Source organism: Equus asinus, chromosome 21, assembly GCF_041296235.1.
Source record: "Equus asinus isolate D_3611 breed Donkey chromosome 21, EquAss-T2T_v2, whole genome shotgun sequence".
Lineage (NCBI taxonomy): Eukaryota > Metazoa > Chordata > Mammalia > Perissodactyla > Equidae > Equus > Equus asinus.
The window spans coordinates 50107930-50132776 of NC_091810.1; the positions used below are offsets into that span (position 1 = coordinate 50107930).

Sequence of the window (24847 nt, forward strand, 5' to 3'; positions counted from 1 at the left end):
TTTACTTGGTTGAATTTTGCTTTTTAACAGGAATGTGACTGGTTTGTTCTTTCGGGAGGTCAGGACTGGAAGCATGGGAGGGAGGGAGGGGGTCCAGAGCTGGGTCAATGGGTGAAAGAAATGTTCTGGAGGTGGCGTGTGGGGAGAGTTGAGCAGCATGCCTGGGTGAACAGGTGGAGATGGGGACACAGATTTGGGGCCAGCGAGTCGCCTGTGGAGGCCCAGGAGATCTTTGGAGACTCAGCTCTGGGAGTCCGCAGGACACGGACAGTGCTGGATGGGCTCAGAATCTCAGAGGCCAAGAGTGCTGTGAGGGAGTTCAGGGTGGGGTCCCACTGTGCCTGGCGATTCTGCTGGGTGGTGAGCATGTGAGCATAGTGAGGAGGGGGCATTGAGGGGGCATCGTGAGGCAGAAATGTGGAGGGAGAGGGTGACAAATAGAAATGGCAAGCAATAGGATATATTGGAGTATATGAGGAAGCCATTTGGTATAAACCTAATTCGGCCTGACTTTGTTTTTTCCAAAAGGGCCTGACTGTGGCTGTTGAGCACGCATTGTCTATCTGCTTAGACATTTCCTATGGCCAGAACAGAGGCCCTTGAGATAAAGGTGCAACTTCCCCCCACATTGGCATTTCCTTAGGGATAAGCATCTTTCCTTAGGCTAGGAACTGATTGCTGCACTCACCTTTGACCACCCAGCTCGAGACAACAGACTGCCACCCTGCTGTGTTCACTGAGACAGAAGACCCACCTGCTGTTGCCATCAATCGCTGTGCTGACAGAGCAGTTTCGCAACTATTGTAAAAGGGACATTTCAATCCTATGTGAAACGTCCTCTCTGGGGGTATATAACCACTCTGTGCACCCCTCTTCTTTGGTGCCCTTAAAGGCCCCGGGTTATAATCCTCAGATTTAAGCTCAGAATAAACTCACCCAAATTTTCATTTATAGATTGGTTATGGATTATTTTCGTCGACAGGGTGAGGACATAGGGGAGTGCCACTGGCCTGGGACAGGGGACAGGAGGTAGGGGCTGTGCCCTGAGATGATGATGAGGATTTTAGGCTGGTTACTTTTAAAACTGCAGATGAGAAGCAGGCTCCGAGGATTGGAATTTTGCTTGCCCTTTTGAGAGACATTTGCATTTGTGCAGGAAGGGGGCATGACCTTGTAGGGACCTGAAATTGGCCACCCCAGGATATGTCTCTTTGGCATCGGGATTGTTTGGGGCTGATTGCTTTTGATAAACTGGGACAGGGAAGGAGGCTCTGAGGAGTGGAACTTGCCCTTGTTGGGACACATTTACATTTGTAAGGTAAATCTCTCTCTGTAAAAGGTGCCTCCCTCTCTGTACCAGGAAGAAGAAAGGAGATGACCTTGTCCCTAGAAACTCTTAGTGGGGAAGGCAAGAACTTAAGTTGGTTGCTGTCTGGCAATCTCATGTAACTGATTTAGGGTGGTGGCTTCTAACCTTTCTAACCTTTACTTAATCCGATTTGATTCTTGTCTAAAAGTCATGGGATCACCCAATGACCAGACCCCACCTGCACTGATACCATTTTAACTTTTTTTCATGTTCTTTCCTTTGTCTTGTAAAGAGATGACTCACATACCCATGCCTTATAAAATTAGCCCTAACCCTCAACTCAGGGCAGCAGCAGCGGCTCTGCCTGCCCATAGGCCCTGTCCCCATGCCAGTGGGGGCAGCAGAAGCGGCAGCAGCAGCAGCTCTGACTGCCCATGGGCCCTGTCCCCATGCTATTCCACACTATTCTCTAAATAAAAGAGCCCTACTGCCAGATCTTGAGAGTCCAAGAAATCTTTCTTTCAACTCCTCGGCTCACCGACCCCGCAGCAATGAGATGTGAGCCCTTTCAGGGAGGCCAGGTGGGGAAGAAGCAGAATTTCAGGTAGGGTCTGCCTCTAAGGAGGGGAGGGCACATGCTGGAATGAAAGGGAGGGGTGGTGGGGAGAGGCCTGATAAGAAAGGCTGACTGAGGTGGCGGGGCGGAGTGCAACAGTCCCCAGCTGCCAGCCCCTCCAGCCCACGCCTGTGGCCTGGCCCTTTTTAGCTGAGCTAGTCCAGCTGGTCTGGGTCCTCAGATCATGTGTCCCTGCATGGACTTGAGCCTCTCAATCTTATTGAGACCCCCACATTTGGCACAGGGAGTTTGGTTTCTGCCTTGGACAGGCCCATTTCCTCAGGCAGCTTGTGGGAGTGACCCTTTCCTGGCTTCACAGGCCTGGTTCACAGGGAATCCCACTTCCCGGCACAGGCACATCCCTGTTGGATGCATGACTACAATTTCCAAGCTACTGGGTGTTCCTCCTGGAGGCCCCGCCATGCGCCACCTTGAAGGTTTCACACTGTTGTCTGTGAGGTATGGGCAGATGAGGGGCTTTGGGGGAGTCTGCTGCAGAAAAGGTCAGGGAGGATGACGGCAGGAGAGAGGCCCCTGGAGGAAGTGGGATGGGGGTGTCGGAGCAGAGAGGCCGCAGACAGTGACAGGAGGTGAGAAACAACTCTTAGGAGCTTGGCTGGGGGCAGGGACTGGTTTATGAAGAGAAACCAGGTTTGTGGGAGGCAGAAGGCTGGGCATCCAGGGTGTAGAAGAGGGATTGGAGGATGGCTGGAGAGGTAGGTGTGGAGGGGAATGCGTGGTGGCCTTTGTGCATGGGGAAGGGGGACCTGGGCTATGTCCAGCTTCAGACTGTGGAGCTGAGGGGCAGAGGCAGCCGGGTGGGATGAGGCAGGGCGGGGTCATGGAGGGCCCCTCATCCTGCCTAGGGAGTCATTCCTCTCCCTCCACCTGTGTGTGGAGCATGCTGAGCCTTGTGCCCTTCCCAGCCAGGGGGTGATGGGGACTTAGGGAGGACCCAGGCCCTCCCTTCCCTATTCTCACACTCCAGCCTGGGGAACTGCACCTGGGTTCTCCCCTTCATGCGGGGTCGGTGAACCGAGGAGTCGAAAGAAAGATTTCTTGGACTCTCAAGGTCTGGCAGTAGTGCTCTTTTATTTAGAGAATAGTATGGAATAGCATGGGGACAGGACCCATGGGCAGTAAGAACTGCTGCAAACATGGGTTGAAAGTAGGGCTAAATTTAAGGCATAGGTATGTGAGTTATCTCTTTACAAGATGAAGGAAAGAATATGTAAAATAAAGTTGTTAAAACGGTATCAGTGCAGGTAGGGTCTGGTTATTGGGTGGTCCTATAATTTTTAGATAAGAATCAAACCAGATTAAGTAAATGGCAGAAGCCACCACCTAAATATTATTTTTAGCTAAAGACAAAGGAGGATGTTGGGGGTGGAGGGGGAGTCGATCATGGGAGATTACCACACAAGTACAGTAAACAAGATGCAGATTTATGTCCTTGTCTTTGGCATTGATTAAGAGTTTCTAGAGATAAGGTCATCCCCTCTTCCTGGTACAGAGAGGGAGACACCTTTACAGATCCAGATTTCCTTTACAATGTAAATGTCTCTTAACAAAGAGACATTCTATTCCTCAGAGCCTCCTTCCCATCTACAGTTTTTAAAAGTAACCAGCCTAAAATAATCCTCATCACCCTCAGGTCTCATTCTTTGTCACACTGATGTCCCTGCAGTCACGTGAGAAACGTGTGGCACATACACACCGGGTGTACACACCGGCTCAGGTGCCTAGTTAGTGTGACATTTTGTGTTTACTGTGTTGAGTATAACGTACTGAATGCGCCAGGTGCATGGTAGGTGGCAGGTTGAAATCCTACCACCCAAGGTGATGGTATTAGGAGGTGGGGCCTTTGGGAAGTGATTAGATCATGAGGCTGGAGTCCTCAAGAATGGGACTGGTGCCCTCATAAAAGAGGCCCCAGGGAGGTCCCTTGCATGAGAACACAGGGAAAGGACAGTCATCTATAACCAGGAAGAATCTTCATCAGCTAGAATCTTCTGGCACCTTGATCTTGGACTTCCCAGTCTGAACTGTGAGAATTAAATGTTTGTTGTTTATAAGCCACCAAGTCCATGATGTTTTGTTATAGCAGCCCAAACGGACTAAGACAGTGCTCCACTCCCTTCCCCGGGCTCTGCCAGACCCCTGCTCTACAGTGAGTGGCAGGGCCACTGTTAGCCACTGCCCCATCTCAGGATGTCTTGTGAGAGCACATGCTAGCGGAGCAGACAAGGGTGGGCCAGCCACACTCCCCTGAGCCAGGAGGTGGCCTGGTGTGCCTGGGAGCTGCCAGTTCCCACCCTCAGACCACACTGTCTGCCTTGAGCCAGGGGTGAGCCTACCTGGACTGGAGGGTAGGATGACCAGGGGGATAGAGGTGTCACAGGGGGCAGGGTGATAAAGTATCCTTAGAGCTGGAGTCCCCGGAAGACTCTGCACTAGGCTTCCAGAAGGAACCCGGCATTTTTGGGGCATCTACTGTGTGCTGAGGTCTGCTGGGGGCACTGTCCCCGCGCCACCTCATCTAGTCCTTAGGTAGGAGTGAGGTCCCCTGGGCAAATGAGGAAGCCGAGGCGCGGGGAGGGGCTGTGTCGGCTTCTCCGCAGCACAAGAGTAGGCGCTTGTGCAAGGATGCAGCCTCCGGCGAACAGCCTCTCCGGCCCGAGGGTTGGGCACTGAGGGACGGGGGGCGGGAAGTATCCCAAGAACAGAAGGCAACTCCGCTGATCGCCGGTCGCCCGCCGCTGTCCCAGAACAGGGTCCGAATTTTCGCGCAGGCACCGGACGTGGGTCTAGCCCGGAGGCTGGGAGGGGCGTTCGCTTCCCCTCCCTCGCCTCGCCCTCCTCCTCTCCTCTCCTTCCCGGGCGGGGTTCCGGGAACCGGCCGGGGCGGGGCGAGGAAGCGGGTGGCCGCGCGGGTCGCTGAGGCTGCGGCTGTACCAGGACCCTGGTGCTTCCGTCCGTCTGTCCGTCCGTCCACCCGCCCAGCCATGGCTGCTCCGACCCCCGCGCCACGGATCCTGTTACTGGTGCTGTTGCTGCTACCGCCGCCTCCGGGTGGTGAGCCTTTGGGGGTGGGGGCACTTTGTCCCGGCCAGCGATGGGGGTCAGCCACGTCCTCGCCGACCCTGGAGCGAGCCCAGGCAGCGCCATCCCCCACAGTGCCTCCCACCGACCCCTAATAACCGCGAGGCAGTCAGTGACCCCACGACTGACCTCTCCTCCACCCAGCACCCCTCTGTCTGAACTGACACTGTCCAGACCTCAGGCAGCTGCCACCATTGTTTGCCTAGGGCTGTCCTCCCTCTGATGTTCCAAGGGGTTGGTCCCTGGAGTCTGGGGTAGGATTCTCTGCCTGGCCTTAGTGGGGAGGTGTGTGGGGGTGTAGTGGCTGCTGGGAGGGCTGGCCCCTCCATCAGAGGCCTTCCCTCTCAGCCTCTGTTTATTGGCTGGGAGCCCCCACTGCTGCCTCCATGGCACTTGTGTTCCAGGAGATGGCTGAGGCTGGCCTCCAGGGTTGGAGGAAACACAACTATCTGTGTGTGTTGATTGTAGACTGATGATTCACAGGTGGGAGAGGCCAGGCTTGGGGCCTTTTAGGAGTGGGAATTAGAATAGTCTCCCATGCCCCAGCCCTAGGACGCTGAAGATCCTTCTAGGGTGGGTGGCTTCCAGGAGGGGACAGCTTTGTTTCCTGGGGACTGGCATGAATCTGGAGGATCTGGGGGTAGGAAACTGAGATGGTGGAGCTCTGGTCCCTGGTCCAGTGAGGTCTGGAGAGCCGTGTCCAGAGTGTCGGGGGGTCAGAAGAACATTTGTGTCATGGGTTCTTGGCCCAAACAGAGCCATCGGCATGTCTTCAGCCTCAGCTTAGAGGCTTAGGCTGGACTGTGGCTGTAAAGGCTATGAAGACCCTGCTGTAACTGGGTCACGTGAGCTACCCAGTAGCACGGGCCATGCTGACCATACCTGCTGTCAGGTGGACAGCTGGCTGGGTTGGACCTGTTGGTGGTCCGATTCTCTGCCCCACAGCTTTGCCCAGAGCAGGGTTCTACCAGGAGCTGCCAAGAACAAAACATCGGCCCACCCTCGACCCCATTCCTAGTTCTCTCTTCTCAAGGAGGTCTCTCAATGCCTCTGTCTTTGGGCCTGGCTCTGCCGATGGCCCCAGGGTGGAGGATATAGTGACCAGGCTAGGTCTCCAGAGTCTGAGTGCTGTGCTGTGACTGTTTCCAGGTGACAAAGCCACACCTCAGGGTTTATCATCAGACCTATCCCCAGTCTACCATAGTCATCTGGGCCTTGCTGGCCTGGGTGTTCCATTTGGGGTCTGTCTAGGCAGAATCCAGGACTGCCCCCTCCTGCTGATGGACACTAGATCTCTGCTAATGTAGCCTAAAGATGCATGGGAACATTTGGCTGTAGCATCTTCCTGGAAGTTTGCAAACTTTGTGGTCACCTGGAGCCCTGGGTCATTTTCCACACTTATCAGTCAGGTCTTCTCAGCGTGACCTTATATACTGAGGCTCTGTCCTTACCCCAGCCTGCGGGGATGTCCTTAGATCCCAACTCCGTGGCTGAGAACCTTGTGATGGTTCTGGGGCTTCAAATGGTGCCATTGCCTCGGAGCCCTGGCCACTGAGGGCACAAATATTTCCTAGGCACCTGCTGCAGGCCCAGCTCAGGGCTAAGTGCTGCATGGACACTTATGTGGTGGGTGTGACTGTGGCCAATGGTGAACTATTCAGGAGACCTGCCATGAAGGTGTGGTCTGTGAGGGCCGGCCCCTGAAGTCGTGGTGACCAGCGGGGACTGAGGCTGTTGTGGCTGATGGTGGGAGAGGGAATGAGGATTAAGAACTAGCTGACCCAGTGCCTGGTCCTCAGCAGCTGGTCGGAGGTGTTACTGGTCAGTTGTGTGACTCCTGGGCTTGGGTGGCTTCTGGAGGAGGGGGCCGGTAGTAAGGCCTTGAAGGATGAGTAGATCTGAAGGTGGAGGATGGGAAACAGGCACGAATATGGACAGAGTGTGGATAGGGCTGGGATGTTGGGGTGACCCTCAAAGCTCTTTGCAATCTGGACCCTGCTTTGTGGCCTCTGGACTTGATCCTGAGGCAGTGGGAACCAGGGATAGTGTGGCCCAGTCAGACTCACATTTAGAAAGTTCGCTCTCCCATCAGGAGGCAAGCGGACTGGTGGGGAGAGAGGGAGTCCTGTTGGGTCCCTCTCCTGTGGCCCAGGGGAAGGGCAAGGCTAATTGGGGTAGTCTCCCAAGGTGGCCAATGACTAGGATGGCTCAGAGACGGTCTAGCATGCTTGTGCCTGCTGGCGGTGTTGGGGAAGGGGCTCTGTTGGCTGGGACATGGCTGAGGCCTGGCCTTGTGAACAAATGTTTCTCTGCTCCAGCCCACGGTGAGGTGTGTACGGCTTCCCGTGGACGCAGCCTTTTCCCTGAGTTCTGTCCTGATTTCTGCTGCGGCACCTGTTATGACCAGTACTGCTGCTCTGACGTGCTGAAGAAATTTGTGTGGAACGAGGAACGGTGTGCTGTTCCTGAGGCCAGGTGGGTACACCAGTGGTCACAGGGTGGGTGGCCCAAGCCTGCCCCCAGCGGGAGCATGCGTAGAAGGGAAATAGCCCCACCCCTTTGGCCTCTCAGCCGTCTCAAGATGGTGGTAGAGTGGTGGGCTAGCAGGGTTGGGGGGTACCTGTTCTGGGCTAGACTCCCTAGACCCTGCTTGGTTAGTCCCTTGCCCCTCTCTCCCACACCCTCAAGGGCTCCAGCTCACCAAACCTTGGGCTAAGCAGGTTTCTCAGGGATCAGTGGCCTCAGCTGGCCCTGTGGCTCACTCCTGGGTGTGTACTTGTACAGCATGTCTTCAGGGTGGGTGCCTTGGTGTGAGTGTACCCCACAGGATGTGCATGTACCTGGGGGGGTTGTATGTGCTTTGTGCAGGTACTATCCTGTGGAGATATCCTGTGGCCCTGGAGAGCACAGTGCATGGGTGTGTGCCTCTCTGTGTGCCATGCCTGTGTCCTCTTGGTGTGGCCCATGAATTTACACTGCATCTTGGCTTTAGACTGTTTCATGGGTTGGAACGAGGGTCCCAGGCCCTGGCGTGTGTCTCCCTTTGCCACATTCTGTATTGCTTTTGTTTTGGCCACAGGTGTAGGGTTGAGGTGGTCGTCCTCCTCAGTGCATTGCAGGTGACCATCAGTGGTCTGGGCAAGACCAGCCCCTCCCTCCCCGCCATGTTGATTTTAATCTCCCATGACATTTCCGTTCCCGTCTCACCCCATAAGCAGCCAGTCTGCCATATCCGTTTGATTGGGTTCTTGCAAAGTCTGTATTGTTTTGTGGGCACAGTGAACCCCCTTACTTTTTGCATTCAGTGCAGTGTTTGTAAGAACCATCCACATTGCTGTGTGTACATCTGGCCCATGCCCACCACTGATGTGTCATTCTCTGTGCTGTGAGCCCACAACTTGCTATCATAGATACCTGCGGTGGACATCCTCCTATACTTCCTCCTACCTCCTTTTACCAGGCCACGTGAGAATTTCATGGAAGTGTACATGGGAGCAAATTGCCAGATCAGAGAGATGCACCTAGTTACTGACTAAGGACTTCCAAAGTGCTCTTGGGAATGGCAACACCAGGCTGCATAACTGCCAGCCATACCTGAGGGTTCCTGATGGATCATATCCCACCCTTTTACTTTCATCCTTTTGGTGCCCTTGTATTTTACAACTGTCTTTTTTTGTTTTTTAATCCATTCTGGTAACTTTTTTTAAAAACAAGAGAATTTATTCCATTTAAATTTGATGTAATTGGTATTCTGGGATTGTATTTGCCATCTTATTTTGTGCTTTTATTTCTCTCTCCTATTCTGTATTTCTTTCTTTTTCACTTACTATATTGTTTTGGTTTGTTTTTATTCCTTTTTTTCTCTCTACTGTTTACTTCTTGTTTTCCATTCTATATGCCTATATTCCTTTTTCTTGTCTCATTGCACTGGCTAGAACCTCTAGTATCTTGTTGAAGTGGTGAGAGCAGACATCCCTGTCTTGTTCTCAATTTTAGGTAGAAAGCACTTACCATAAGGTATGATGTTAGCTGTAGCTTTCCACAGGTCCCTTCATCAGGTTGAGAAAGTTCCCTTCTAATCCTAGTTTGCTTGGAGTTTTAATCATGAAGGGATCTTGAATTTTGTCAAATATTTTTCCAGCATTTGTAGAGATGATCAGATGATTTTTCTACTTTTATTCTGTTGATATGATAAATTATGTTGATCTCATTTTTAAAGAATATTTATCTGAACAGAGCTTAAGTTGGTCATTATTTTCCCCTAGCATGTTGTCTTCTGGCTTCCATTATTTCTGTTGAGACATCAGCTCAATAGTTAGTTATCCCTCATTTAAAAGATATCTTTTTTTTCCTTCTGACAACTTTTTAAGATTTTTTTCTTCTGTTTGGTATTCTTCAGTTATGCTATGATGTATCGAGAGATGGATTTCTTTTTATTTATGCTGCTATGAAGTTTTTGAGCTTCTTAAATCTGTGGTTTAGTGTCTCTCATGAGTTCTAGAAAATTCTCTGCCATTACTTCTTTAAATATTGCCCTTCCTCATTCTCCTTTCCTTCTGGAACTCCAATTAGACATATGCCACATATTTTACTCCAGTGTCCTTGTTCTAGTCTCTCTTCCATATTTTCATGTCTATGCTGCATTCTGGATAATGTCTTCTAACCTCTCAGTTTGCTCAATTATTTCTTGAGCTGTGTCTAATCTGCTGTTCAACTCATCTGTTGAGGTTGTTTTTTATAGTGTTATACTGTATTATAAAATATAATTCACATACAGAAGACTGCACAAAATAAATGTATAACTCCATGATTTATCACACAGCAAATATCTGCATAAACACCACACAGGTCAAGACATGTGACATTCCCAGTAACTCAGAAGTCACCCTGAGCTCACTCCCAATCGCTGTCTTTTCTCTACCCTACAAAGGTAACTACAATTCTAACTTTTTTTTTTTTTAAAGATTTTGTTTTTCCTTTTTCTCCCAAAGCCCCCCAGTACATAGTTGTGGGTCCTTCTAGTTGTGGCATGTGGGATGCTGCCTCAGCATGGCCTGATGAGCGGTGCCACATCCGTGTCCAGGATTCAAACTGGTGAAACCCTGGGCCGCCAAAGCAGAGCACGTGAACTTAACCACTCGGCCACGGGGCCAGCCCCCCAATTCTAACTTTTAACATTGCTTTTCTTTAAAGTTGTAATACCCAAGTATGCATCCCTAAATTCTATAGTTTAGTTTTTTTTGAGGGGTGGAGTAAATATATTTTCTTAAGTTGATGTATATCATGCATGTATAAAAGTACACAAATCTAGGGGCCGGCCCGGTGGGCAGCGGTTAAGTGCGCACGTTCTGCTTTGGCGGCCTGGGGTTCGCCAGTTCGGATCCTGGGTGCAGACATGGTACTGCTTGGCATGCCATGCTGTGGTAGGCATCCCACATATAAAGTAGAGGAAGATGGGCATGGATGTTAGCTCAGGGCCAGTCTTCCTCAGCAAAAAGAGGAGGATTGGCAGCAGTTAGGTCAGGGCTAATCTTCCTCAAAAAAAAAAAGCACACAAATCTGAAGTATACAGTTCAGTGCATCATTACAAAGTAAACACGTCCACATAACCACCACCTAAGCAGATCAAGATAGAACATCATAGCACCCCAGAAGCCCCATCATGTTCCTTTCTAATCAGCATCCCCACTGTTATCCCCAGAGGTAACCATTAACCTGTCACACCTGTTATATTTATAGACACACACATGAAATCATACATATATTGCCTATTGTTCTGTGTCTGGTTTCTTTCTGTCAACATGTGAATTTCATCCATATTGTGCTGTTTGTTCATTTCCATCTGTGTAAGGTGTTAAGTTTTATACAACACTTTATCCATTCTAATGTTGATGGACATCTGGATTGTTTCCATTTTTTGGCTATTACAAATAATGCTGCTGTGAGCATTCTTGTACGTATCTTTTGATGCACATGTGTATGCATTTCTTTTAAGTATATGTTTAGTAGCAGATGTAAGTAGAGATCAAATTTCATTTTTAAATAGGGATATCCAATTGACCCAGCACCATTTATTGAGAAAGGTATCCTTTTTTATCATTCTGCAGTGCCAATTTTTTATAAATCGAGCGTCCACACATGCGTGGATTTGTCTCTGGGCTCTCTGTTACATTACATTCGTCTATCTTTGAGCTAAAACAGACTTGTAGTTACTGTAACTTTATAGTAAGGTTTGATATTCTTCTTCAAGATTGTCTTAGTTATTTTTAACCATTTGTGTTTCCATATAAATTTTCGAATCAGCTTGTCAATAAAGCCAGCTTAGATTGTGTTGACTTTATAGACTATTTTTGTAGAATTGATGTTTTACTATATTGAATTTTCCAGTTCATCAATACAGCATATCTGTCTATGTATTTAGATTTTCTTTCATTTGCTCTTAATTATGTGTTATAGTTTTCTATGTCAAAGCCTTATGTATCTTTCATTGTAATTTTTCCTAGGTATTTGATTTTTTGGTGGTACTATAAATAGTATAGTTTAAAAATTTCATTTTCTAATTATTGATTTAGAGAAACATTATTATTATTATTATTTTCTGCTTTTTCTCCCCAAATCCCCCAGTACATAGTTGTATATTTTAGTTGTGGGCCCTTCTAGTTGTGGCATGTGGGATGCTGCCTCAATGTGGCCTGATGAGCAGTGCCATGTCTGCGCCCAGGATCCGAACCGGCGAAACCCTGGGCCGCCAAAGCAGAGCGTGTGAACTTAACCCACTCAGCCACGGGGCTGGCCCATGAGGAACATTATTATTATTATTAAAGCTTCAGGACATGGTTGTGTATCCTAGTTGTTAGTTTTTTAGTTCTCTATATGAGCCGCTGCCACAATATGACACCTGCAGACGAGTGGTGTGGTTCCACGACCAGGAAATGAACCCTGGCTTTTGCGATGAGTGTGCCGAATCTTGACCACTAGACCACCAGGGCTGGCTTTTATAAATCTTTGGTGCCTTTTAAAGGAATATATTTCTTCTGGGTAAATATCTAGGAGTGGAATTGCTGAGACATTGCGTGCATTTGTTCAGCTTTGGCAGATACTTCCAAACATGGTTGTACCATTTACACTCCTACCAGCTGTGTACGACAGCTCCAATTTATGCTACATCCTCTCCAAAATTTGATATTGTAAACCTTTTTTTAAATTTGAGGTATAATTACATACTGTAAAATGCACAGAACTTAATGTTTCAGTTTGAAGCATATATATACATCATCTATAACACTTCAGTCAAGATACAGATCATTGTTATTTCCTAGAAAATTTTAATTTTAGTAATTTTGGTAGCTGTGTAGTAATATCTCATCGTGTTGTTTTCTTTTAAGATTTCAGTCTTTTGAAGTTTGTCGTGATTTCATTTTATGACCCAGCGTATACTGTACTGTGGTGAATATTTCACAGGTACTTGAAAAGAAGGTGTATTCTGCATTTGTTGAGTGCAGTGTTTTATAAGTGTCAATTAGGTCAAGTTGGTTGATAATAGTGTTTAGATCTTTTCTATCCTTGCTGGGTTTTGTCTGCTTGTTTTATCAATTACTGAGAGACTACAGATATCTGTCAATATTTGCTTTTTGAATTCTGATGCTTTGTTATTAGCTGCATACATATTTAGGATTGTTTTGACTTTCTGATGAATTGCTCATTTTATCATACATAATGTCCCTCTTTCTCTCTTGTAACACTATTGTAAACCCCAAAGACCGTATTTTAATTGTTTTTGACAGTGACTATTTACTTACATTTATCCATATATTGATCTTCTCTGCTGCTGCTTAGTGCTTCCTGCACCTTTAAGCTTCATCTGAGATCACGTTTCTTCTACCTTTAATGCAGGTATGCTGGTGTCAAATTTTCTCGGTTTTTGTTTGTCTGAAAATGTCTTTATTTTGCCTTCCTTCTTGTAGGATAGTTTTCCTGGATATTGATTTCTAGGTTGGCAGTTATAAACTTCTTTCAGCACTTTGAAGCTTTCATTTCCTTGTCTTCTGATACCTGTTGTTTCTGTTGAGAAATCAGCTGACAGTTTTATTACTGCTCCTTTGCAAGCAACATGTCTTTTCCCTGACTGCTTTTAAGCTTTTTCTTTTTCTATTGGGTTTTTGCTGCATGGGGTTCACAGTACTTCTTGAATCATTGTTTGAATCAGCTGTTTTCATCAGTTTTGGAAAATTTGCAGCCATTATCTCTTTAAAGATTACTCCTGCTCCATTCTCTCACTCGACTCTTTTCAGGACTCTAATTACACACAGGGAAGACCTTTTGTAAACTGTATTTTGTATTTCACCTACTGTCTTCTTTATTTACATTTACCATCTTTTTGTGTCTCTGAGTCTCAGTCCATATATATTTGTTTGGACCCATCCTCCAGTTCATTAATTATATCTTTAACTGTGTCTAATAAATTATTAATTTGTTGTATTATTTTTTAGTTGTAGAATTTTTGTTTCTTCTTTTTATATTTCGAGCTTTCTTGACTTGCTCAATCTTTTCTTTAATCTCTTTGAACAGTGCATGTTATGTTATTTTAATGTCAGTGTCTGATAACTTCAACATTTGAAGCCCCTGTGGATATTTCTCTTGTCAGTTGTTTCTGTTGTTTTCTGTTGATGTTGTCTAGTGTCCTAGTGTTCCTGAAATTTTTTGATTGTGTGCCTAACGTTGTATTTGCAAAAGTGATTGTGGAAATTTGGAGCTCAGGATTTCCTCTGGGGAGAATTTAGTTTGCTTTTCCAAGAACAGGAGCACTCTAAGATCACCTTGCCCAGCTGCAGAGACTGAGATGGTTAGAAGCTGTCTGCTCAGCTTCTCCTTTCCTCTTGGGGCACAGCTTTGCGGGTCCCAGCCCAAGTGAGGGGGAGTCATCAGGGCCTCTCCACCTGATGGGCTCTGCATCTGATCTCTATCACCTGGGACTTTCGGAGTTTGGCTCAGCCTCTCAGCTGTCCCCTGAAATTTGCTAATGCCAGAGGAGCAAAAAGCCCTCAGATGCCAGGCTCACCTCCGTGGATCTTTCTTGCCAGCCACCACTGTATCCCAGCTTGGTATTCTTCACTATATCAGCACTTGCCAAAGCCTGCCTACTGATTTTTTTAAAAAAATATTTTCTCCTCAGCTTTACTGGTTGTCCTTCAAATTTATTGGGGTATAGTTGTTCCTAATACTTTTAAATTTTATTTTATGTTACATTTAATTTTGGAAATTTTCAAATAAATACAAAAGTAGAGGGAATAATATAATATCTCCATATATCCATCACCTCCTTCCATAGTTATCAACACTCTGACACTGTTGTTCATATACCTCCCACCACTTTTTTTTCTAGATTACTTTAAAAATAAAACAAATCCCAGACATCGTACATATTTCTCCTTAGAAGTTAGGTTTATTTTTCCTTGGCAAGGAAGATTGGCCCTGAGCTAACATCTGTTGCCAATCTTCCTCTTTTTGCTTGAGGAAGATTGTCGCTGAGCTAACATCTGTGCCAATATTCCTCTATTTTGTATGTGGGGTGCTGCCACAGCATGCCTTGATGAGTGGTGTGGAGGTCCACACCTGAGGTCGGAACCCGCAAACCCCAGGCCACCAAAGCAGAGTGTGCCAACTTAGCCCCTATGCTACTGGGCTGGCCCCTAAAAGTTAGTTTTTATGAGTACAAGTGAGACCTTTAAAAATAAATATAACCACTATATCCATAGCACATTTGGCACAATTAATAGTAATTCATTAATAGCTTTCAATACTTGTCTGTTTTCAGTGACCTCCACTTGTTTCAAAAATGTCTTTTCATGGGTGGTTTGTTCAAATCAGAATCAGAATATAGGTACTGTTGTACCTATAGTTAGTTCCCTTTTTCTTTTTCTTTGTGTTTTGTTTTTGTTTTTTTGTTTTTTTTTGCTTGAGGAAGATTTGCCATGAGCTAATATCTCTGCTAAGCCTCCTCTATTTTGTATGTGGGTTGCTGCCACAGCATGGCTGCCAACGAGTGGTATAGGTCCACACTGGGAAACCAAACCTGGGTCACCAAAGCAGAGCATGCCAAACTTAACCACTAGGCCATGAGGCAGGCCTCTCCCCTTTTATATTTTGTATTTTTCTCTTTCTGTACCTTTCTCATTTTCTGGCTTAGTCTTGCCAGAGTTCTGCTAGCTTTGGTTTTGTTTGTCTTCTCTATTATTTTCTTTTTTTTTTTTTTTTTTTTTTTTTAGGAAGATTAGCCCTGAGCTAACATCTCCCACCAATCCTCCTCTTTTTGCTGAGGAAGACTGGCCCTGAGCTAACATCCATGCCCATCTTCTTCTACTTTATATGTGGGATGCCTACCACAGCATGGCTTGCCAAGCGGTGCCATGTCTGCACCTGGGATCTGAAGCGGTGAACCCCGGGCCACGTTGTCTTTTACTTTTGCACTTACTTTTATTAACTCTTTCCTTGTTTTTTGGGTTTGCCCTATTATTTTTTCCGTCCTCCTGAGTTCAATACCATCTCACTATTAAAGATAATGAATTTCTCTCTATGAACTGCGTTAGCTGTGTTTCACGAATTTTGACCTGTAGTATTTTCATTATCATTCAGTTTTACATATTTCTTAATTTACTTTATGATTTCTTATTTAACCCACAGTTTTTTTTTTTTCCTGGGTTTTTTTGCTGAGAAAGATTTGCCCTGAGCTAATATCTGTTGCCAATCCTCCTCTTTTTTTTTTTTTTTGCTTCAGGAAGATTCACTCTGAGCTAATATCTGTGCCAGTCTTCCTCTATTTTGTATGTGGGTCACTGCCACAGCATGGCTAATGAGTAGTGTAGATCTGTGCCCAGGATCTGAACCCGTGAACTCGGGCCACTGAAGCAGAGTGTGCTGAACTTAACCACTACACCACAGGGCTGCCGCACCTACACAGTTTTTCTTTTTAATGCCGTGTTAATTAGTCTCCCAAGGTATGACCTTTTTTCAGCATTTCTTTTTTCTTTTTTAACTTTTGGCATTGTAGTCTTCTGTAACTGCTTTCTGACTTCATCCTATTGTGTTCAGAGAAGATGCTTTGTATGGTAGCTGTCATTTAAAATCTATTGAGAATTGTTTTGTGGCCACACATGTGGCCTGTCCTGGAGAACGTCCCGTGTGCAATTGAGAAGAATATGTGACACTTTAGCCTGAGATCCTGGTGTGTGTGAACTCCGTCCTGAGGAGGCCATCAGGGCTACCTCTCTGGCGTGTATGGGGTTGGCTTTTGTGCATGTTCTGTGTGTGCGTTAAGGTAGTGTTTGTTCCTGGGGTGCTGGGTGGGGCTTGGGTGTGTTAATCGTGAGGTTTCCTCTTTGCAGTGGGCCCACCGACATGGAGCCACTGGAGCAGCTGGGCTCGCCACTGAGGTTTCGCTCCGGCTTGGACAGCGACCCCATGTCAGGGTAAATAAAACCTGCAGGCTGGGTGCATCTTCTTGGCAGAGGTGACAAGAGGGCTCAGGTGGGCTAGGATGAGGCCTGTGGGGACTGGGATGGCACAGAGTTACTGCGGTGGGGCCCCAGAGAAGCTGTCACCATGTCTGACACAAAGACCCTTGATCCATATGTTGGGAAATTGTGTCCTTATCACTGTGCTAGGGATAGGGTGACTGTGGTTGGAGGTTGAGATTTGAAAGGCCGAGAGTGAGGCTCCGTGTTGGCCTAGGTGATGGGATAGGCACAGGTGACTGATGGGTGTAGGTGATGGGGAGGGAGTGACAGTGATGGGGGTGACGGTGGCAAAAGGCAATAGTGATGAGGCAGAGGTGGCAGGGATGGGGTGACGGGGGCTCCAGAGCTGAGTATATGGTGATAGGGCGACGGTGGTGATGGTGATGGGGGCAGTGGTTGTGGGATAGGTTGATGGTGATGCGGCAACGGTGGCGATGGCGACAGTGATGGAGGTGATGGTGGTGCAGGGTGCATGGTGATGGGGTGATAATGGTGGGGCAAAGATGCTGGGACAACTGATGATACACGGTTCTTGTGTCAACGTTTGTGGGTCACAGTTACTGTGTCTGGGCCCTCCTTTCAGGAGGCCAGGGAACAGCCCAATCTCCCAAACTCCAGTCCCTTTGGCTAGGTTCCTGCCCTGTCTTGTTGCCACCATGGCAGATGTCATGGCGAACATTTCATGTGGATGGAATGGGCATGTAGCTGCTTGCATGTGTTTTCCTGGTGGAGTCTGTTCTATGTTCTGTCTGCTCCCTGCCCTGGTGGATCTAGAAGCCCCTCTCAGTAGAAGTTCCACCTCTGCCTGCTTCCCCCTTTGGAGGAAGAGACTTTGGACTCCAGGCCTGTGTCTGGGGCCCGGGTTCTTGTCCTGCCCCATCCTGCCCTGTGGGCCTGGGTGGGTACGGGGCCTCACTCCTGGGCTCCTGTTAGTGGGGGAGGGGAAGAAGTGCAGCCCATGCGCCCTCCTCGGTGCCCGGGGCTGGGCCTCCTCACTCTGCTCTGCTGGCTGGCCCTTTCCCCTGGGCTGGTTAGAGACTGAGACCTTGAAGCATCCCTCCCTCCACATCCCGGGAGCACCCCTCCTTTGCTGAGACCCAGAACTGTGGGTTTTCAGATGGCCTCATAGGATATTCTGATGTCTAGTCAGTGTGGGCCTGGAGGCGCCCAGGAGTAGGCCTGGTCCTGAGGACAGTGGACACCGTGGAGGGTTATGGGCAGTGTTGGGGTCTGCTGTTTTAGGAAGAAGACCACTTTGGGTGGTCCATGGAGGATGAAAAGAGCAGGCAGGGAGGGTGTGGCAGGTGGCAACTATAGCATCTTGATCTGTAGTCGGACCAGAGGGAGATCAGAGGGAGACTGGGCTGGTCAGGGTGAGGTGAGGCTGGAGACTGGGCCTTCAGCAGCTGCCTGCCAGGAACGGGGCTGAGGGAGTGGCAAGGGGTAGGTGGTGCTCTCGTCTCTGCTCAGGTGACAGTGTCGGAGGTCTAGCCCTGTATAGGGATGCGGAATGGGGAGTGAGTTTGTGGTGAAGGGCTTGGGTTTGGGCGGGATGAGTGTGTTGAGGACCAAATCTAGGGTCAGCAGTGTTTGAAGAATGGGCGCAGGAGGAGCTGGGAGGTTGGGTTCAGAGAGGTGGGTTGGTATGTGGGTTCCACACCATGGAGGCCATGGTGCCATTGGCAGGAGCCGTTCAGTGGAGTGGATTGAAGCGTGAGTTGGAAGTGTGTATGGTGAGATGAGCTCTGTGGAGGTGGTGTGGTGGTAGACAGTTCTGTGCAGAGATTTGCTATGAATGGGTGAGGAGTAAGATGGAAGTTGCAGGAGGAATGAGGGGGAGGAACAGCTTCTTTTGCAATGGTGGAGATGAGCTGGGAGAGAGAGAGTGGGGACAATGCAGAACAAGGTTCCCCGAGGGGCATAGGAGGAGGAGTGGCTTCCTGGGACTGCAGTGCAGGGAGGTGACTGGGGCCAGCTCAGGAGCACCTCTCCCTCCCTGAGGTGTGCACATAGAACCAGGTCTGGTCAGCTTGACCACATGCTGTGCTGTGCACACCACTGCGCAGTGTGGGCATGCCCTGCTGCCTCCCTGCTCCGGCTCTGTTCCTCATGCCTCCCACCCAGGCTATCCTGCCCACTCACTGGGAAGAACAGATGACTGGAGTAATGCTCCCCTCCCACTTGCCCCCCACCCCTCCCTGCCCCGTCTCTCCCTCTTTGCCCTCTGAGCGGAGCCCCAGCCTCTTGTACCGCACCTGCCTTATACAGGTTGAGGGCTTGAGAAGCAGGTGCTGGGAGGGTAAGGGGACAGGGTCGCCAATGACACTTCTCCTGTGAATGCTCTCAGGTGACCGCCTGTCTGGGCCCCAAGGAGAGGTCTGTATGTGCTGCCCCCTTGGCAAGGGCACTGTTGTTTGTCCACTGGAGTGTTGGCTCCTTGATGGGTGCAGCCCCTGCTGCCTGGGCTGTGTCTGGGAGCTTCAGGGAAGCCCTGATAGGGGAAAGACCCCATGCTCTGGGGACCCACACCAGTTCTGCCCCCAATCCCCCACCACTGACCCCTCCTCCTCTTCATTCTTGGACCCTTGCCCTCAGCTCTCCTGGGTGACTCCTTGGGTTCCCCAGGAACAAGGCACCAGGTCAGAGCACAGGGATTCAGATGAGTCCACATCTGCCTGGCACAACCTGGACAGCTGATGTCTTCCCTCGATGTGGGCACCATGCTCCCCATACTTTGGGCATGTTACCTGTGGGCTCAAAGTTGGCCCAGGTGTTCTGCGCCACACCCCTCCCCCCCTCCCCCCTCTGTTTGGCAGGTGAGTCCTGTCCTGCACTGTTGAACGCTCTGTGGCTGTGTTCCCAGAGCTTCTTTGGTTCCCTGTCGTGGTTCTTTTGGATCCTGATTTCATTGTCCCTTCCCAGCTCATTGCCACTCACGGGATGGTCAGGCAGGACTAGCGTGTTTTTGTTTTTTTTTTTTTTGAGGGAGATTAGCCCTGAGCCAACATCTGCTGCCAATCCTCTTCCTTTTGCTGAGCAAGACTGACCCTGAGCTAACATCCATGCCCATCTTCCTCTACTTTATATGTGGGACACCTGCCATAGCATGGCTTGACAAACGGTGCCATGTCCGCAGCCAGGATCCGAACTGGCGAACCCCAGGCTGCTGAAGCAGAACATGCGAACCTAACTGCTGCGCCACTGGGCCGGCCCCGGGACTGGCGTGTTTTTAAGCACCTGAGTGGTAGAGTCTCTGGCTGTGGGCCCCAGGCAAGCCACTGCTGACCCTTTGCTCTGACTCTGCTGTGACAGTGCAGGGGAAAGGCAGGAAGGTCCATTAAGTGAGGCGTGGGCTCGGCGAACCTGTGCCTGCTCCAGTCCTCACAGCGTCCTTTCTGCAGCTCTCACACTCACTGTGTCATGAGCGGTAAGCTGCCTTGTCAGCATCATGGTGAGAGTGCTGGTGTCCAGCAGGCGGCCATTTCACCGTCCGAACATTGGGAATCTGTGGCCTCCTGAGGGCTGCCCAACTTAGCCCCACCGCAAGCTCCCTGCCTGTCCTCTTGCTCCCCTGGTCTTCTGTCCCCTCCTGCCTGGGCTGACTCTGCTTTCAGAGCTTGGCCTTTGGGCTCCTTGATCTGCAAGGCAGCCCCAGCCTTGGGAAGCTGTAGTCCTTCCCCGCAGAGGCGTCGTCCCACAGGCCCCTGCCACACTGTGCAACCACCCCTCAAAGATTGCACTTCCTCCGAGCGTGATGCCTGGCTGTCCTACTAGGTGTTGCCCACAGGGTCCCTGAGTGAATTTATTCATTCGTCACATACTTATTGAGCACCTACTGGATGCCAGGTGCTGGAGATACAGTGATGGCCCAAAGCAGGTGCAGTCTGTGCCTCCATGAATCCACAGGCTGGAGGCAAGATGCACGTTAATGAAATGCTCACACGAAGGAGTGTGTGTTTACAAACTGAGACAGACAGAAACTTGGTTCTGTAAGAACATTTATCAAGGAGCCTGACCTCATCTGCATGGTCAGGGAAGGAGTCCCTGAGGAAGTGATATTTTGAGCTGAGGTCTGAAGGGTGTACAAGAATTAATTACGTGGGGGTGGAGGAAGGGAATGGTAGACCAGGCAGCAGAAACTGCATGTACAAAGGCTCTCAGGTAGGACACAGCATGGTGCTTTCAAAAGCTGAAAGGAGGGGGCGGCACCGGCCTGGTGGCGCAACGATTCAGTTCGCTGGTTTGCGTCCTGGGTATGGACCTATGCACTGCTTGGCACGTCGTGCTGTGGCAGGTGTCCCACATATAAAGTAGAGGAAGATGGGCACGCATGTTAGCTCAGGGCCAGCCTTCCTCAGCAAAAAGAGGAGGATTGGCAGCAGATGTTACCTCAGGGCTAATCTTCCTCAAAAAAAAAAAAAAGCTAAAAGGAGGGTAATGTGGCCAGAGCCCCAGACTACACAACTAGTTGTATTTCATGTGGACTTTTAATTAAAGATTAAAATTTGCTTTATTACATACAATGTTTTACTATCTGACGAGAAAAATCCTAGATTTTTTTTATTGTCAACTATAATATATACACAGAAAAGTACAGACACACACACATACACAAAGAGTTTAACAAGTTAATGATCAAGCATATTCCTGTGTGATCCCAAGGGCTACAGGAGCCATAGTAGGCTTTTGAGCAGGGAGTGACATGATCGCACATGGCAGGTAGCCAAGGGAACTGGAGGAGGCATCTGCCTGACATTGGAGAGGGAGCTTAGTGGCTTGGAGTGTGTGCTGGTGGGAGAGGAGGAGCTGAGGGGACGGGCTGGCAGGAGCTGTATGTTGTCCAGGGCCCTAGGATCTGCTGGTGGGCCTAGAGAGCTGAAAGTGCCCAGCGGCGGCATGTTGGGCACACTGAGTCACACTGAGGCGGGGACATCTCTCAGACCTGTGGTAGCACTATCCTTGACAGTCGGGTGGACAGGCCACAATGAGGGGCCAGGCCTGGGCAGCCGAGGCTAGGGAGGCAGCTCTGGGAAGACAGCCTGAGTGCCTGGGCCCTCCCCAGTCCTGGCCCCTCTAGGCTGCTAGCCCAGCTGGGAGCAGCTGGGGCCTTGGGTCACGCTGTGTCTTTAAGAGGGCCTGTGTCTGTCTTTCTTGCCACTGACGTCAGGGATAGGGGAGGGCCCAGGAAATTTGCTTTCCTTTTCCTAGAAAGGGGAGGAGATTGAAACTGAGTGGCCCATGGTGGAAAGCGGGGAAGTCCAGGGGTGCAGGAGGCCCCTGAGTGAAGGCAGAGGCTAACATGGGGTGAGCCTGGGCGCCATACTGTGTGTGTTATGTGTGTGTGTGAGAGCAAGAGAGAGAGAGACAGAGAGACAGAGACAGACAGAGATGAACAAAATGAGAGTGAGAGAGAAAAAGAGTGATGGTGATGGCCCTGCAGTCGCGTGTCACTGATTAGGTGCTGGGCTCTGAGGTGGAATCCCCTCCCCCCAGGGCGAGGCCTTGGGAGGCAGATGCCCCACAGCTCACCAGGCTCCTTCCCTGATTTAATGTGCTTGGTGCGGTTACCAAGCATTTACCTTTTATTAGAAAAGAGCCTGGCCTCCGGGAGCAGGCGAGGCCAGCAAGGGGCTCTGCCTGCCCTTGAAAGTCATCTTTGGTGAACTCCCCACCAGGGTTGCTTTCTCAAAGGGCAGGCCCTCCATTCTGTCGTGGTCCTTGCTGCGGCACCTGCGTCAGGCAGGGAGGCCTCCTCTTCCAGACCATCCGTCTGGCTCTGTCCACCACCTGCCATGCCGGTTGGAGTGTTGAGCCCAGGGAGGGATGGGAGCACCTGGCGCAGTGCACCCGCAGGCTCCTGTCACTTGGGGCCAGCAGCCCTGCCTGGGCTTGAGCCGGCCAGCGCAAGGGCTGTGTTTGCCACGTGCCTCTCCTCGCTGTTCTGGCCCCGCTGTCCTCCGCTCTCCTGGAACTTCTCCCCGTCTTCATCACCTGTGCTTCCTGAGTCATTTTACCTTGAAAATCTGCTTCCTACAATGGACTGTGGCTTCCAGAAGCCAGGATTTGGTCTGTCCCGCCCACCACTGGTTTTGGCTCAAACCACACAGTGCCTGTCTTGTGGCGTGTTTTCAGTGAACATCTCTCATCAGTTGAGGGGGTGGACAAGATGTGTGTGTGTGTGGGGAGGTACTTGAAGAACTCCCTCCCATGCTCCTGAGGGTGGGACAAGGTGGGCAGACCCTAGGTGCGGTGCTTTATGTAGACTCACAAAGAGCCCATTTTATGCTTGAGGAAACTGAGGCTGAAACAGGTTCAAGCTACTCACCCAGAAGTTGCTGTTTGTGTTGCCAAGTCTCCCGGCAAGAGGAGTGCCCCCTGGGAATGGGGTGTGGACTGCTGGTCCTGGGTAGGGGCAGAGGCCCCGGGTCATGACTGGCTCTTTGGCAGGTTCGGGGCGACTGTAGCTGTTGGCCTGACCATCTTTGTGCTCTCTATTGTCACCATTATCATCTGCTTCACCTGCTCCTGCTGCTGCTTGTACAAGATGTGCCGCCGACCACGTCGTAAGCATGCCCACCCCCAGCCCACCCCACTCTGACCCCTGTGTGCAGTTATAGACCCCAGGGTGGCAAAGGGAACTGACCAGGGCCCTGATTTGGCTGAGCTGGAGGGAGGGGTGGCAAGCCCGGAGGTCCTGACTGGGATTCTCTTTGCAGCGGTTGTGACCACCACCACGGCCACCACTGTGGTGCACGCCCCTTACCCGCAGCCCCCAAGTGTGCCACCCAGCTACCCTGGACCGACCTACCAGGGCTACCACTCCATGCCCCCCCAGCCAGGGATGCCTGCAGCACCATACCCGACGCAGTACCCACCACCCTACCCAGCCCAGCCCATGGGCCCTCCAGCCTACCATGAGACATTGGCTGGTGAGTACCACAGCCCACTCTGACCCTGCTTGACCCCCCCAAAGCTCCCGCTTCTGCCCCCTCACACCGCAGGTGCTGTGCCCACAGCCAACCGGTGTCCTCTCTCTTTTCAGGAGGTGCCGCCACACCCTACTCTGCCAGCCAGCCTCCTTACAACCCGGCCTACATGGACCCCCCGAAGGCAGCCCCCTGAGCATGCCCCTGCATCTCTGACTGCCACTTGATATGTCATGTGTGTGCATGGGTATGCAGGCATGGTCCTTCTCTCCCCGTGCGTAGTGTGTGTGTGTCCTGTTTGTACACAAGGCTTCTTTTGATGCCGACGAGGTGGGAAACAATCCTTGCCAGAGTTGCTGGGACCATGTTTTGTTCTCTTCCTCACTTGAAATTATGCTTCCTTGAAATCTCAAGCAAAATTCACAGAATGGGGTGGGAGTTCTTTTCCAGACCACCCCAGGGAGTCCAGGTGGGGCTTGTCACACTAGAGTAGCACAGCTTTTTGTGGGCAAGATGCACACGTGTTCTGGTTTTGGCAGAATGGTTAGCCATTGCTTGAGGCCATAGCTTGTCCCCAGACTGTGGGGTACCCGTGGAAGAACCAGAGCCATGATGCAGGTGAGTGGATGAGGCTGGGCACCTGGTTACATTGGGTTTCCGTCCTTTTGGCAGATATTTCATCGCTCCCTGGAGCCTGTGCCATGCCCAGGGGAGGGTGGGCAGCGTCCCAATAGCAAAACAACTCGGGCAGAGCTGCACCCATCCCTAATTGTGTCTTCCCAGACTGCCCTGCCTCCTCCCTGGACCACCTGGAGGGCCACATCCACCCACAGTTCTGGCTTCCCTTGCTGGCCCTGGCCCCCACCTCAGGTGGGCAAGGTGGCCTCAATCCACTTACACACTCAGGTGTCCTTCCTGCAGTGATTTTGTTTACTTTTAGCCAAACATTTTGCCTGTTTTCTGTTTCAAAATGTATGTGATAGTTGCTGTGAGGCTCAGAGCTCTGGGTCCTGGAGGGAAATTGGCCCCCAGAGGAGAGGGGCCATCTGATCTCTGGTAGTCCCTGCTTCCCCTGACACCAGCCTCACGGAATATCCAGCTCCTGTACCCTAGTCAACACTTTGTCCTGGCAGTGGGGACACCTGGGCCAACAGGTGGTCTGGACCAAAGGTGGAGGGGGCCCTGGGTGGCTGCTCTCGCTCAGACACGAATACCTCGGTGTCCCCTGTCCCACTGTTAACGTCTCAGCAGATGTCTTAGCTTTGTACTTGTTGGCGTGTTTTTGAGAGTCTAGGGTCTGCACCTTTGTTTATAATAAATGCAAACATTTGGAGCTGCTGCCTTCTTTCTTCAGAGCCTTGGCTGCTGGGACTAGGCATTA

At 50.1% G+C, this 24847-nt stretch overlaps 2 protein-coding genes and 1 long non-coding RNA gene across 7 annotated transcripts in view; all 3 read left to right on the forward strand.

The window, feature by feature from the left end:
- Positions 1-2248: 2248 nt before the first annotated feature.
- SHISA5 (shisa family member 5) lies at positions 2249-24799 on the forward strand. 5 transcript variants are annotated; one of them, XM_070492930.1, is made up of 6 exons: positions 2249-2384; positions 7346-7502; positions 16409-16492; positions 22988-23103; positions 23257-23469; positions 23583-24799. In XM_070492930.1, the coding sequence occupies exons 3-6, from the start codon at positions 16422-16424 to the stop codon at positions 23660-23662; spliced, it is 480 nt and encodes a 159-aa protein (XP_070349031.1). In that variant the 5' UTR covers positions 2249-2384; positions 7346-7502; positions 16409-16421; the 3' UTR covers positions 23663-24799. The 5 variants fall into 5 exon arrangements, with proteins under 5 accessions (XP_070349031.1, XP_070349030.1, XP_014682121.2 ...); XM_070492929.1 differs by lacking the exon at positions 2249-2384 and adding an exon at positions 2531-2641; XM_014826635.3 differs by lacking the exon at positions 2249-2384 and adding an exon at positions 4553-5000.
- Positions 12410-15816, forward strand: LOC139041387 (uncharacterized). Its single transcript, XR_011496446.1, has 3 exons — positions 12410-12488; positions 12812-12920; positions 15802-15816. It is a non-coding gene; the product is annotated as an uncharacterized lncRNA (long non-coding RNA).
- CCDC51 (coiled-coil domain containing 51) overlaps positions 16409-24847 on the forward strand; it is a 38218-nt gene continuing 29779 nt past the window's right edge. Inside the window, exon 1 of the mRNA XM_070492925.1 lies at positions 16409-16492. The gene's annotated coding sequence lies outside the window, so the exon portion shown is untranslated. The remainder of the gene's footprint in view (positions 16493-24847) is intronic.